The sequence below is a fragment of the Gavialis gangeticus genome, unplaced genomic scaffold (assembly GCF_001723915.1).
Source record: "Gavialis gangeticus isolate Ggan-Ray unplaced genomic scaffold, GavGan_comp1, whole genome shotgun sequence".
Lineage (NCBI taxonomy): Eukaryota > Metazoa > Chordata > Crocodylia > Gavialidae > Gavialis > Gavialis gangeticus.
The window spans coordinates 25,251,424-25,265,963 of record NW_017729002.1 but is presented as its reverse complement, the minus strand read 5'-3'; the positions used below and the strand labels follow the sequence as shown (position 1 = coordinate 25,265,963).

General features: G+C 42.6%; 1 protein-coding gene across 1 annotated transcript in view; it reads left to right on the top strand.

Annotated features, from left to right (window-relative positions):
- LOC109290876 (UPF0505 protein C16orf62) overlaps positions 1-14,540 on the top strand; it is a 56,960-nt gene extending 42,420 nt beyond the window's left edge. The window contains exons 17-19 of the mRNA XM_019507700.1: positions 4,466-4,584; positions 13,065-13,211; positions 13,697-14,540. Of these exons, the coding sequence (XP_019363245.1) occupies positions 4,466-4,584; positions 13,065-13,211; positions 13,697-13,795 (365 nt within the window). The 3' untranslated portion in view covers positions 13,796-14,540. The remainder of the gene's footprint in view (positions 1-4,465; positions 4,585-13,064; positions 13,212-13,696) is intronic.

Here is a 14,540-nt window from a genome sequence, read left to right as displayed (position 1 = left end):
CTGTTCCCCCGAGCACAGCCAGGAGTGATCAGGAACAACGGTCACAAGCTAGCACAGGGTAGGTTTAGGTTAGACATCAGAAGGCGCTATTTCACGGTCAGGGTGGCTAGGGCCTGGAACCAACTTCCAAGGGAGGTGGTGCAGGCTCCTACCCTGGGGGGGTTTTAAGAAGAGGTTAGATGAACACCTTGCTGGGGTCGTTTGACCCCAGTACTTTTTCCTGCCATGGCAGGGGGTCGGACGAGATGATCTTCTCAGGTCCCTTCTGACCCTAGAAACTATGAAACTATGAAAATAATTCACATTTAGATATGTAAAGGGTTTTATTTATTCTTTTGATTGAACTGTCAATGTGGTATGTATTACTTAATATCTCTAAATCTCAGAATGTAAAGCTCATTCCTGATCTAAAATTCCAGAATGCAGAAACACAGAAGATTACATACTTTGAAAACTGGTGTCATTTTAGAGAAGATGCATTGTAACCTGCACATATAAGACCCTGGCTTAAGCTCTGGTATCTTCTGTTTTAAAACTTCAGCTGTATCTTGAAATTTCATAATGGAAACCGTGATGTATTTTTGTTACAGCAAATGTTAACAGATGCGGTTTCAGTCTTTTATTGACAGGTTGCATGCATCAAGTAGTTGCCTGTTAGTGCTAAACTAAATGGTTCCCGTGCAGAAAAACTAGTCCCATTTCCTAAATGGAAAAATAATTCACTTTTAACTCTGCTAAATAGTAAGTATGTTAGCCTACGCTGTACACTTTAGAGTGAAGAATATGCTTTGACATGGGTGCTATTTCTTAGTTACATTTATTGCAATATAGTGACTTCAGATTTATTTCAGTTTTTCCCACAGCTTACTAAATTTCTTGCCTCACACTGACCTTTCAAGATGTAGAATCAGGCAGAAAGGCTGGAACAAGTCACTTGAAAAAGGCTTGTTTGATAGAAGTTACCTACAAAGGATCCCAAGTTCCTCCTTTTAAAGTTAGGGGACCTATGCATGAGGGATGGATCACAACTATCTTAACTGAAATGTTAGTCCTCTGATCATCATGGGACCAGCTATATTCTAGTTGAACACATGGAACTGTGCCATTCATCTCGCTGGAAGCAGGCTTGGGTTCTTCGTGCCACCCATAGTTTCATAGTAGCTAGCATCAGGCGGGACCTAAACAGATCATCTAGCCTGACCCCCTGCCACAGGCAGGAATGAATGCTGAGTTCACAACACCCCAGACAGGTGATCATTCAACTTCCTCTTGAATTTGCTCAAGATAGGGGCGAGGACCACTTCTCTGGGAAGTTGGTTCCAGATTTTGGCCACCCTAACTGTAAAAAATCCATCTCTTGGAGAAGCTTCTAGTTCTTTTGTACCTGTTTCCAGTTTTCACATGGGCAGCTCATTTAAAGGGTAGCAAACAGAAACATTTCCCTACTAAAATTTTAATCTGTATATTGGAGTCATAAGACTGGAGGAGATAGAGGGGTCATATTTTCCAGGAGGCATGGGGGGGCAGAAAATATATATATAGATATATAAATAAATAAATAAATATGCAGTTATGTTTGGATGGAGAATTTTTGCTTTTAAAGCAAAACAGAGAAGCCAGAGGAAGTAGCAAAAGCCCTTCTGTGATCTGGATAGATTCCAGTCACTAAACTGCCATCTTCCTGCTGGCTCTTGGGATAATAGCACAATACACTTTCAGAAAAGAGAAAAAGATCCAAAGTTTGTCATGTTTTAAGAATCCAGGTAACAGAAAAAAGAGACCAAGTTTCCCCTTCAAATTATATCTACCCTGGATTTTGCTTCCTCCCTTTTGTGAAAGATTGTTTAACGTATAGATTACACTGATCCTGATGGGGTTCTTTGGCCTAAATTGATATTGACCTGATATTGTTGGCACAACCTTACCTAGGAAGGAAAATCAAGAGGATGTTTCCTCCCTGGCATGACTATAGTTTTAGATCATTCAGACAGTGCTTTGACGGCCAACTTAATTTTGAAAGTTGCTGTGGTAAATTTATACAAATTTTACAGTCATTAAAAAGAAAAATTCTACATGTGTATGCTGCCAAAAATGGCTACACTTCTGTAGCAGAAAAGTAGGGGACTGGATGCAATTCTGAATTCTACAGTTCCAAATTCTTCCTCTGTCTTGAAAGCTGCGGCATCATGTCATTCAAGGGTTTTTTGCTGTGTGTCAGTAAGCTAGCAGAGCTGGGAATAGAACTGGGGTGTCTTGAATTCTTGGTCCTCTGCTGTAGCAGCTGGACAGCTTCCTTCTTTTGGCTACACTGATTTCCAGATGAAGTCAGATATAAAATAAATGTTTGTGCTCTTCAGGTAAATGGGCTGCTAAGAAGTCACCAGCCATGACAAGAATATTTCATGGATTTAACAGCCTGGAAAGAACTCAACTGATCTAATATGGAATACTATTCCATAGCATAGATCTACCTATAATTTTTCAGTGTGCCTAAGAAAGGGGATGTGATCTTTTCTTTGTTATGTATACAGTGGACAAACAGTACTTGCCTCCCTGGAATATTCAGAAGTTTAAAATTTAAAGTGCTTTGAAGTTTTCAGATGATAGATGTGTGATGTATACGTTTCCCCCTTAGGTCTGGGAAACACTTTTGTAGACAGCACTATGTTTGTATGGCTATCTTGGAGTGCCTTGCTTCAGAGACAGATTTGTGGTTCAAAAACTGTCAGAATGATTGTGAAGTATGTCTGAGGACACTGGGGTTCTTTTTCCCCCTTCTACATGAGAATGTTATTTATTAGAAATACTGAGATTTTTCTGAGAGAGAAAATTAACGTCCATAATGACAGCAGATCCTTATTCCCTCAGTGCAGATATGCATCTCTTCTTTCCTGCAGGTGATAAGTCCGTGTGGGTTATTACCTAGAGATCTGTGACATGAAAGAGGAGGATGCTAGTACTCTTGTGTCTTTAATTATGTCATATATCAACAAAACATGGTAATTCCCTCCAGCAGCTACTGGCTGGTGCACTGAAAGTGCCTGTGGATGTCTAAAGTAAATTCAGCTTGCAGTGAAATAGCTTTCATGCCTGGCTCACTGCAGGTACCATTCAAATGACAACAGTAGCAAGCAAGTGAAGTTATGGTGGATTTTGTCAGCCGTTAAAACTCTACTGATAAATTAAATTGCCATAAGATTCAGAGCCCCAGTGCAACAGCAATCAGGAATTCCTGATGTTTCTGATACAAATGTGTTGGTGTTAGACATTAGGTACACAAATGCAGACTGTGGGGAGGACAGCCTTCATGGGATGAAGCAGCATTTCCCACCTAGTTCCTTAGCTTTGGCATCTCCATGGAAGACAGTGATGCTTTCCAACCCCACGTGCAGCTGGGTGCTCTTCTGAGAAATGGTCCTGGGGTTCTCTCACACCTTCAAGGGTGCCTTTCAGCTCCAAGCCCCTCTCTGCCATCTCCTGCTGGACCATGGTACCAGAATGAGATGCTGCAAAGGTCACCCCTCTGACCTATGGTGCCTCAGCTTTAAGTTGCTGCAGAATTTCCAGTTTCTGTAGAAACAAGAGACAAGTACTTCAGAGTTCAGGTTTGGGGCCTTGCACACAATCCAACCAACCCAGCAAATTAGAAACATGACAGATTGCTTTTGGTCTTCAAAACGTAGTAAACTGGCTTCTGGTTCTTTGATTAGAAATGGTATACAAGAGAAGACTGAATTACGTTGTCTGTTCTGTAATCAGTTTTGTGTTCCGTCTTTTACTGCTTCCAACATGAGCTCTTTGGGTTACATGTGTGTACACATGTACGGGGCGTATCAAAAGGGAACTGTGATTTCATGTGCATCTTCCAGGTGAGTAATGGAATAGTAAGCAAATACAAAAGGCAAGGGCATTTCAGAGGGCAGAGATTTTTGTGTCTATCTTATGCCTCCATAAAATATTTGAACTTCTGAGCAATGAGTACTTATTGCACATCTACCTACCACTGTAATTAATGAGTTAGGCTTCCCTGTCATCATTTGAGTCTCATTAATCAATGGTGATGTTCCTTATAAAACCATTCTGGTTATTGAATCTAACCTGTTATTTCTTGTGATTTATCATTTTTTAAAATCAGTACAGTTATCTGAATTTAATGTCTCCCATTATTTTTCAGGTGATTTTAGGTTTTGCTTTAGAATAATGTAATTTTCTTAGTAGAGAGTGAAAGCGTATCTTTTTGAAAACCTGAAGTAGGCAACATGCCTGTTGTCACAATCCGGCAGTCCTAAAATCGTCGAGAGAGTTTACAAAAGTGACTGATGTTTAAAGAAGATTTCATATTCATGAAGAACCAGTTTTGCAGCTTCCCAAACCAATACTGTCTAGATATGTGCTATTGTTTTGTAGTAAACAAACTTTTATAACCATCTGTTAAGCTCAGATTTATTTATGCTTGCCTCTGCAGTTGATTCCAATGATACCCTCTATGGTGGAGACTCCAAATTCCTAGCTGAAATTAATAAGGTGTGTGAGACGGTGATAACACAGATCCTGGACCACCTCAAGACCCTTGGAAAGGATGAGGTACATCTCTTCTAATCTTTGCTGAAGTGCAACATAAAATCACTTGCAAGGCTAAGTAAACAAGCTGTTCCTAAGGACAGTGGACTGTAGATATGCTTTGACTTTTGGAAAGCCCTGTGGACATTTGAAAAGCTAGAGAGAGGTGTATGGTCCTATTTCAGTTGGGTATTTACTCTGGGATTAGGTAGACAATAGTGTCAGTGAGGAGTAAAGTAAAACAGATCCCTGTGCTATTTTATTGTCCTGTTGCAGAGCTGAGTGTTTAGCTGTGTTCTGTACATGGCCCAGGCAGTCTAGTAGGACTGAGGAAATTCTTACTGCCCTGGTGCCAGCTCAGCTGTTGTTTTTCCTCAAGTTGTAATGCAGGGCACGTTGACAGTTCAGTCACACCAGTGATTTGCAGTGCAGAGAAGAGCCGCCCAAGCCAGCTTTACAGTAGGCTGCCCCAGTACCTGAGTTAGCTTGCCCTGGCAGCTCAGTGCAGGCTGCTGCGTGGGCAGATTCTGCAGCCTACACTGACCTCTGTGCTGCCACAGCCAGCCTACTGCCAGTGCTCCCAGGAGAGCTAGCTTGTGTATTTTTGCAGTACGCTGCAGTGTCTTCGACTGCTGTGTAGACATACGTAGCTAAAGTTTATTCAGCTACCTTCTGCTCTTGTTCTCATTCAGCTGTCAGTTCTCTCCTCATCTAACCCTGTCTTCACTTTCCCCTCAGTCCCAGGTTCTTCACTGTCAGAACCAAAGTAACCTTGAATAGACTAAGTGAGAGTTGACCAGCTAGCCTGCTTTGAACTAAAGACAGTGAAAGCTCCTTTGAGTTATAATAGTTCTGAATACCAGACAAAAGCATGACTGCAAAATATTTGCTTTAGGTGCAGAAAAGCAATCATTTTATTTTTAACCTTTTTTTGGAATGATTATATCAAAGCTCTTGTCAGAATAATGGAATCCTTGATTTGGGGTTTACGCAGATTGGAAGTAGTCTGACGTGAACGGAAGATGGCTGGCACTCTCCGTGTAACTGAAGTCACCTCTTGACACCACAACAAAGACCCCTGAAGCCGTGTTGGGTTTTGAGTTTAATTTCTCATGGCAGCAACTCTTTTTATTATTATTATTTTTATTTACTTATTTTTACCACCTCTGTTAGACTTGTGTATTACTTGAAACTTGTTGCTTATAGTGTAAAACAGGGCTGTCCATGGGCTGCCTGTGGCCCAGGAGGGGTTAAGTTGTGGCCCGTGAACTCCCACCTAACTGTGGGTGGGAGTTCACTGCTCCACCTGCAACAGCAGCCAGTCTTCAGGCTCCTCCTGTGTTCTCCAGCTGCTGCAGTATGGCACAGCGGGGAGCTAGGAGTACTTCCAGGCATTATGCATGGCAGGAGAGGGGGTCGGGGCAGCAGTGGGGGTGCAGTGTGGCAGTAGGCAGGCACCTGGTGCAGATGTGCAAGGTGATGCCTATTCGGAGCAGGGGAGCATGTGGTGTGGCCTGGCAGCCTGTGGTGTGCCTGGTGACGCTCATGTGGCATACAGCCTTTGCAGGGTTTAGAAGTTGGACAGCCCTGGGCTAAAGTATGGGGAAAATAAAAGTGCTTGGTAGAAAGATGATGGAACTGAGGGGCTGCACTTAAGTTGTGTTATTTAGCTACTTGTCAAATACAGTTTAAGGGGCTTTTTTTCCCTTCCACTTAAATGCTGGTTGTAAATTTTAGGCTTCAAAGAGGGTAACCCATAAGGTTTGCCTCCAAAAATGTATTGAGCAATATGCATTTAGGAACCCAACTACTGCTCTGAAAAGCATTGTCCTTTCTTTTGCTTCTTTATTCTTCCTAATGAAGTAAGTATAAGATTAACAAACCTCACCCTTATCCAGTGGTACACTTCAAAGTGAAGCATTAACTATTGTACATATAGCACCACAGTGAAACACAGCAAACTAGCGCTCTGCACCACCAAAAGAGACTTTTACTTTTGTGCAGTGCCATGAGATCATTAACGAGTTTGAAGAATACATGGAGCTTTGGTATTAAAGATGTTTTTTTGAAGACCCACACATGGCAATCTGTCATTCTACCAAGGTGGCTGAGCAGGTCCTATTGGGATTGGACCTTGTGATCACAGGAAATTTAGCTCTTTGAAAGCTGATCTTTTGAATACTAAAAGAGCCTCTCTTGGTAGTTCACTGAAGCAGGAGGCAGTATAGGATGGTAAGCAGGACACCGGACATGTGATCAAAGGGGACTGACTTGTTCTCTGATCCTGGCTCTGTCTGTGCCAGGTTGTGATTTTGAGCAAGTCCCTTTACTTTGCATCAGCTTCTTCAGATGTAAAACAGGGAATATTTGCCTGCCTTTGTGAAGTGTGCTGAGATTTGTGGGGGGAAAATCACTACCTAAGACCAGGTATAAACTCTTGCTTATTAAAGAACTCTGTTGTTGAGGAATTAGGGGGCTGGGAATGACTATTACAGTCACATCTGTCTATCTTAAAGGAGCACATGGCATCAAATACCCAAGATTTTTTTTTTGATTACTTCAGTGTTGATGACCTTTTATTATGCATACTAGGCTGCTTGCTTACATGAACCACATCCCTTGTGATACGGTTTTCCTTGGTTCATTTTATCTGAAGCCCATAAAAGGGCACTGATTTGTCTTGCAATACAATACCTTCACAAGAAATGCAATTTAGAGGCAGAGCAGTGCATCAAATATTACCATAATATGCCCCTCCTTTCTTTTTCTGTTCTTTTAACCTCTCTTAACTCTGCTACTTTTTGAGCTGCTATGGCATCTGTGCTGAAACATCTGAGCTCCTGGAAAACTGTCATGTGGTTGTGTTTGTGTGGGCAAGAATGCTATTTTGAAGTGCAGGATTCTTTATAAAGGCTAATAGTCTGCTCAGTGACTATCCACATGCACTCATCTTTTAGGCAGAAGTGTGGGGTTTTGCTCCAGAATCAGCATTAGAGTAGCTCTGTTAAAGTTACAGTGACTTAATTCATGTTGCTGCAGAGGCAGGCACACAATTAAAGGGTAACAGCTTGTGATTCTTCGCAGCAGCTCTCCCCTCCCCTTTTAAAGTGGTTAGAAGTGACAGTTGTCCATGAGTTTGTTCCTGTGTAGTTTGTAAGAGACATTAAATTCTAAGAGTAAGCCTTGTGGAGGGAAGGGAGACAGTCCCTTCTGGGTCACGTGGTCCTGGTCCTTTCAACTGAAAGGCCTTACTACAGTGACTCCCCCTATCACAAACAACTGCGCCTGGATGAGTGTTGACTGCACGTATGAGTCGTGAGCTGCAGGTAAGGCACAGAACAGTTCTCATTTTTTATTTTAAAGATATTAAGGGCATGAAGCTCTTCCTAACACAATTCTAAATCCCTGTCACTACAAGTTGGTTAGTAGAGGATTCAAATGGTTTAGTTAACTTCCCAGGACATGTACCATGCCTCCTCCTAGGTTTGGAAAGTATCCGACAAACAGAGGGAGCTACCAGAAGTAAACTATTTCAGTTCTGTTTCTTTGTTATTTCCAAGTACTAAAAGTCCAGACTTTTTCCAGTCCTTACTCAAATCGCACTTCAGAGGAGATGGTCTCATTTTGGTGAGTGAATTTCAGAACTGCCAGCAATTTGGAGTTAGTTTACAACCCCTTAAAATGTTTCCTTTCAGCTGTCTCTCGTGATTCCCTGACCAGGAGCCATTGAGCAGTCTCCTGTACAAAACAAAAGTGGGCTGCGACCTCTAGAAATGAAAGTCATATTCCTCCACCCCACTCCCCCTTTCCCCAAGAAATACAGCCAGGTCATTATGGCAGCTTGCTGTTATGTGGGAAGGCTTACTCCATGGGACATGTATGCATTGCTAATTAATGGCAAGAGTGGCAGCCATTTTGATCACCACAGGAAGAGTTCTTCAGCCAAAGCCCTTTAGCAAAAGACAGCTACGGCTTTTGAATGTTGCTCTATGATCTGAGCCATGTGGAGCACTGCTTTTGTGGGAGGGGTTGCCGAGGGAAAATGTGAGAAGCTCAACATGACTTTAATGGGCACTTTAAAAATTAGGTTTGAGGCCTTGAAGTGATCCAGAGCCTGATTGCCTGGCAGCATAGAGCATGGGGCCCTGCAGTAGTAAGCTCTCATTGGCTTGCCTTCCTGGGAAAGCAAGCTGCTGCCTGTCTGGGTACTGCTGACCCCGCAGTAGCTCCAACGTTGATTATGCTGGAGCGCGCTTCTAGGGTGCAAGCGACAAAATCAGATTGCTGTTTCACAGTAACGGGACTCCATCTTTGGGACTTCTGAAACAGGCGGTTCTGGCTACAGCTACTCTTCGGATGTGCAGGGGGAGTGAGGAGGACTGCGCTTAGTGTGTGCATGGTGTTAATACACAGGACAGCTGATCACAAAATGACAAGCTCACAGCTGCCACCAGATCATTTATGCTTCCTCTCTTCCAGTCAGTGTCACCTCCTGCTCAGCCTGTGCTTGCCTCACCTGCCTTCAGATCTAGCTGCTTGGTTTACCCCAGATGCTGGAACACCTCTGTAATGGTGCTGCTTATCAACTTGATTACAGATGCAGACCTTCGTCTAGCATCTTAGGATCTTCCCTAATGACCAGAAAGAGATGTTAGTAAGGCCCTGAAGGACTCCATATGAAAGGAGAAGAGAAGCTGTCCCTCATGGCATCTCACAGTTGTCACTACTGTTGCTGTTGTGACTGCAGTGCAAGGTAGAAGTACCAAAGCCATCTTTTACCTAATAAGTTTGCACACTGAGAACATTCTTGCCATAGGAGCAGAGAGGTCAACACATGCTGCAGTAACTGCCCCAAATGCAGAGTATGTAGCCCACAGGTGGCCAACCTGTGGTACAGGTGTCACAGGTAGCCTCTGTGTGTGGCATGCAGCAGATAAGGGAGGGGACAGGCAGCACAGCAACAGAAAGGGCAAGAAGCAGAAAGCAAAGCAGTAAAACTTGCAGGGAATACGGTATAGGAAGCAGAAAGTAGAGCAGTACATCAGGTAGGGTGCCCAGAGCGGGCTCAGCAGATTGGGCAGGAGATGGGGATCTGGTGGCACTTGGGGCAGCTACAAGGGTAGTTTGTGGCACACATGCCAAAAAGTTGTCCCCCCCTTGTGTTAGCCCATGTTGCTTTCTGTGTGGGCACAAGTAGACTGGTCTCCAAGCTGTCTGGTTTAAACTAGCTTGGTTATCTCCAAACTCCACTGTTGTGACAACAGCACAGACATATCAGAAGAAGCAACTCTCTGAATCTCCAAATGCCTTATGCTGCTTTTGGCATGATGCTTTTTGAAGGTGCAGATGTCAGTGGAAGACTGGCAGATTTCACTGGAAGACTAGAATGACTGTTGGCAGCTCCAATCATGGTGTTACACAGTGTGAAAGTGTGTCTGGTCTAAAATGCAAAAGATGACATTTTTCTCCATTTTGCCATGTTAAATGAAGATACTCTGATCTTTCCCGGAGGGGGTAGGACAGGAGGGCCATAGCAGGTTCTGGGGTCTTGCTTCTTTATGTTGGTGTTGTCGGCAGCATTGAAACTTGATGGAAAATGCCTGTTTAGCAGGGCTGTTCACTATTCTCTTCGGTGTGGGAATTGGAATTGTTAGTCTCATGACTTACGCTGCTGCCAAAATCTCAGTTAATTCCCTTGTCTGTGTTGCCCATAAATATCCTCCCGAGCTGGAACGCCACCCACAACCCCATCTTGATTATGTCAGTGGAACTGGCAACATCCTGACATGGATTTTTCACTTTGGTTTCAGGTCAGTGCCATGTTATACAGACCTTCTGGATGATCCTAATCCAGTTTTCTTTGTTTCTCATTTTTGTTTCTTTTTATATGACAAGCTTTGCTGCCTCTCCTCCTAAGACTGTGCGTCTCTTAGCTTTACGGTATTTGACACCTGACTGGATCCCCATCCTCTATCTGTGATTGTGTGCCTGCCTAAATACCTAAACTACAGACTGTCCCCTTTTTTTCTGAGAAACTGTCCTGAAAGTCTTGCATCCTAAAGTGTATGTTGCATATTAGCTGAAGTTGAAATTAACTGGGACTGTGTGTGTGCACACATGCACGGACTTATATATAAAAACAGCACAGTAAGGTATATCATGGGAGAGAGATCTCTAACGCATTTTTCCTGAATTCTGCCCAGGAAGCTAACTCTCCACTAAGGTTACTATTAATGCTGTAAATGTGAAAGCAGATTTTTTTCTCTTGAATCCCAATGTGTAAAATAGTACATAGCTGGTCACTCTGATTTGGAGGGGAAAATGACACCAATCACAGCTGAAAATAGTTTAAAATTTAAAATAGTTCTTTACATGTAGAAGACCACTAAGTGTGCAATGTGACCATCCTGTATGCATACAGATATATAACATCAGATAGTCTTTGTTGCTTTTATTTTTTTCTTTCAGCAGGATTGGTGTTGAACAAACTGCAGTGCTCAGGCAGTATTTCAGTTCTGATAATTACTCTCTGCCAACTCGTAGTTTCCTCTGAATTTGCTGTCTTCATTGCTAGTTCTCGGTTGGTGTAGTGTTACTGGGGCAGACTGAAGGGGGATGGTTGTGTCCAGGGATGGTTGCATTTTGACACCAGTTAAAATGATGCTTGTAGATAGGCTGTAAATGGCTTTGGGGGCTGTTGAGATGAAGGGTCCTACAGCAGGGGTAGGCAACCCTGGGCATGGGTGCCAGCATGGCATGCAAAAAGGCACTTTGCTTGACTTGTGCATCTTGGAGTGGATGGTGGGTAAGGGGCTGGGGCTGCACTGCCACAAGGATTGGGCCCCTGGTGGCTCCCCTGCCATCCACCCTTGGCACGCCAGCAGCTTACAAGTCAAGGTTGTGGGTGTTTTTGCCACTGCCCCAAAACATTGCCAACCTGTCCTACAGTATATAAATGTATCAGGAAGCTGTTACTGTTACTAACATGAAGGGGGTATTTAACATGCTGAGTGACCTAGAATTTTTGTAACAAAATTTTAAGGAAGATGTATATCTACTGAAAAGGAGCCCACGTGATGTGTATTGGTTTTGACTAACCTCTTACTATGTAAGTCAGTACAACATAATATTTGACTTTGCCAGTTCAACTTTTTATTCATTTTTTATAAAATTCTCATAAGCTTGTGTAGCAGATCAACTGGTTAAACAAAGAATAGACTTCTTTGTCTTGGGAATTTGCCATCAAAGTCCAATGAGCAGGACTGTAGGATGGCTCCGAGTCACTGAACAGGCATGTTGTCCAGAGTTTTTGGACAGCAGATTGGCATATGGCAGGTTTGGAGAACTTCCCAGTGTAAAGAGCAGCATGAGCAAAAAAAATCATGAGTGGCAGAAAATTAGATGCAGTTGTAAAGATCCAGTATTATGCTGTTCTCACAATTTTGCTGCTACTAGTTACCATGACTTAAACCCACTGAATGGAAAGGATGGGACTGTTTGTAGGTTTAGTCCCTGAGGCCATGCTGCTGTGCCTAACACTGCTACATAGTCGCATGTTCAGCTGGGAGCATCTTCTTTCCTGTCCTGTATTTAGCTGCAAGAATAAGGGTGCTCAGGACAGGCCACCTCCTTTTTGATTCAGTGCATGTGCAGCTGATTTTCCTGGAAGTGATGTTTTATGGCCTCAGCAATACTGTTGCTGGCCACAGATAACACTGGTTGAATTTAGAGAGGGCTCTAATGATGATTGAAATTGGCTAATTGATGTGGTGGGGTGACCAGCATTGTGCAGTTGCTTTTAACTACTCTTCACTGGATACAGCATGTGGAAGATTAGGGTTCTGCTTTGAATTAGCAGTCTCTGCAAGTGAGCTGAGCAGAAAGCACAGCTGCAGGCACACCACCCCTCAGCCATGTCTCTTAACAGCAGTGTCTCCAGTACAGGTGTAAATAACAATGCCAGTGATGTCAACATCAGTTCAAGAGTCTTCTGAACTCTTTAATTTGGGCTAATGTTCATGGATCCACCAGGACCCCAAAGCCTGCCCTGATCTCAGGTGTGTTTTGCGCTCTGGGACTTTTCGAATAGTTCTGCAAGGTATTAGAGCCATTGCCGCACTCAGTACTGAGAGCATGAAGAACAGCAGAGCGGCGGTGGTGCTGATGATGTTCAGGAGTCCAGGGTGCAAGCTGGTGAAGCACGTAGTCCCTGAGCCCAACTGACACCTGATGGAAAGACTGGAGCCGGGGCAACTTCTGTTGCACCCCCTCTTAGTCTAGAATTGGGCTGAATGACTAGACATTTTTAGTCAAATTGTGGCAAGATTTCAGGGAGGACAGGCACCAAAGTCCTAGCTTCTCTTAGGACTTGAATTACAGAGCATGTGTCCAGGTGTCAGTGCAATGATTCCCTGGAAGTGTGTGACCTTACAGAATGTGACCTGCTTGCTGGCTGGCTGGCTGTAAAAGTTGTGTGCGCTTTTTTTTTTTTTTTTTTTTTGCAGACCCTGAAGCGCCAGAGCCAATTGGCACTTTATTTCTTTAATACCATCCTAGCTCACGGAGATCTACGGAACAACAAACTAAACCAGCTCTCTGTCAACCTCTGGAACCTTGCTCAGAAGCATGGCTTTGCTGACACCAAGACCATGGTAAGGACAGCAAGGAGTGTGCTTTCTTCAGGGAACAAGGGTTCTCTTGGTAATGTTTTATTGGACCAACTGTATTACTGGGGAAACATCTGATAAGCTTTCAAGCACAAAGTGCCTTCCTCAGGCCTTTGTTGTTTTAGGTATCTTTTACTTATAATTGTGAAGAAGATAAACTGATTAATTTCCTTCCTTAAAATGAAAACATTGTCATTTATATGGAGCATATTGATTTCTTTAAAGAACTGTTTGTTTGGAAGATGCCTTAAGAATGAGTCCTAGGTAACACAAACTCTTTTATATTTAGGCTGCCTGAGCACTTTCCTTGCGTTTAAAAAATATTTCACCCTTCCATTCAGTCTAAGAGAACTGAAATTCTGGATGCAAGGAGAATAGTTTTCAGTACCTGAAATGCTTTCATATGTCCATACAGAAATTCATTTTCAAGAAAAGCATATGTAAGAACTTGTGCTTCTCCTCTCTTCTAGGTTAAAACACTAGAATACATCAAGAAGCGAAGCAAACAACCTGAGATGAGTCATTTTGCCGAGCTGGCATTAAGACTCCCACTGCAGTCCAGGACCTGATGAATGTTACCCTTCCCAGGGAGTCATCTGTACAGAGGGGCACAAAGCCAAGTCCATAAAATGTGGTTTATGCTGGGTTTTCATTGGAGTTTTAATGTATTTTTATTTTTAAGTTTCACTTAGAATGTAACATTTATTGGGACAAAGGTAAAAAGTAAAACTCCTGACAAGCTACAATAATTTGAACTCCGTTTGTTTCCAGATGTGCCATTAAACTCTGATTTAAATGCTAACATAGACCCAGTAAAGTGCATATTTAAAATTTATGATGGTATATAACTTTCCGGCCCCTAATCTGACCTGACTCTAACAAGAGAGGAAGGAAATCCACATATATAAATTCAGAAGCCCCCAACTGCTTTCCATTTGCAAGGCAGTCTGTTCTCCTATGTGGAAAGTAATGTTTTCATATAACAGTCTACTTAAAGAAATCAGCAGTAGTTCTAGTTGAGATGTATAGTTCTCAGATGCCTTATTTGGGATTGTTTCCAGCATTTATATGTCCATTTCCAGTAAAATTTGGACATGGCTGAGATACTACTCTTCTGGATGTGAAAAAATCTTCTTGTAATACATGGTTACAGACATGTTTATAGCTTCATTTTAATCTAAAACTGTTCTGTAATCTTCTTCCGTTTTATCCAGCAATCAATAAGTCTTCAGAGGAAAATATAAAAGTATTCAGAGAAATTCTGTGTATTCAGTCAAAATGAACTATATAATTGAATAAAACTGTTAATGTGCA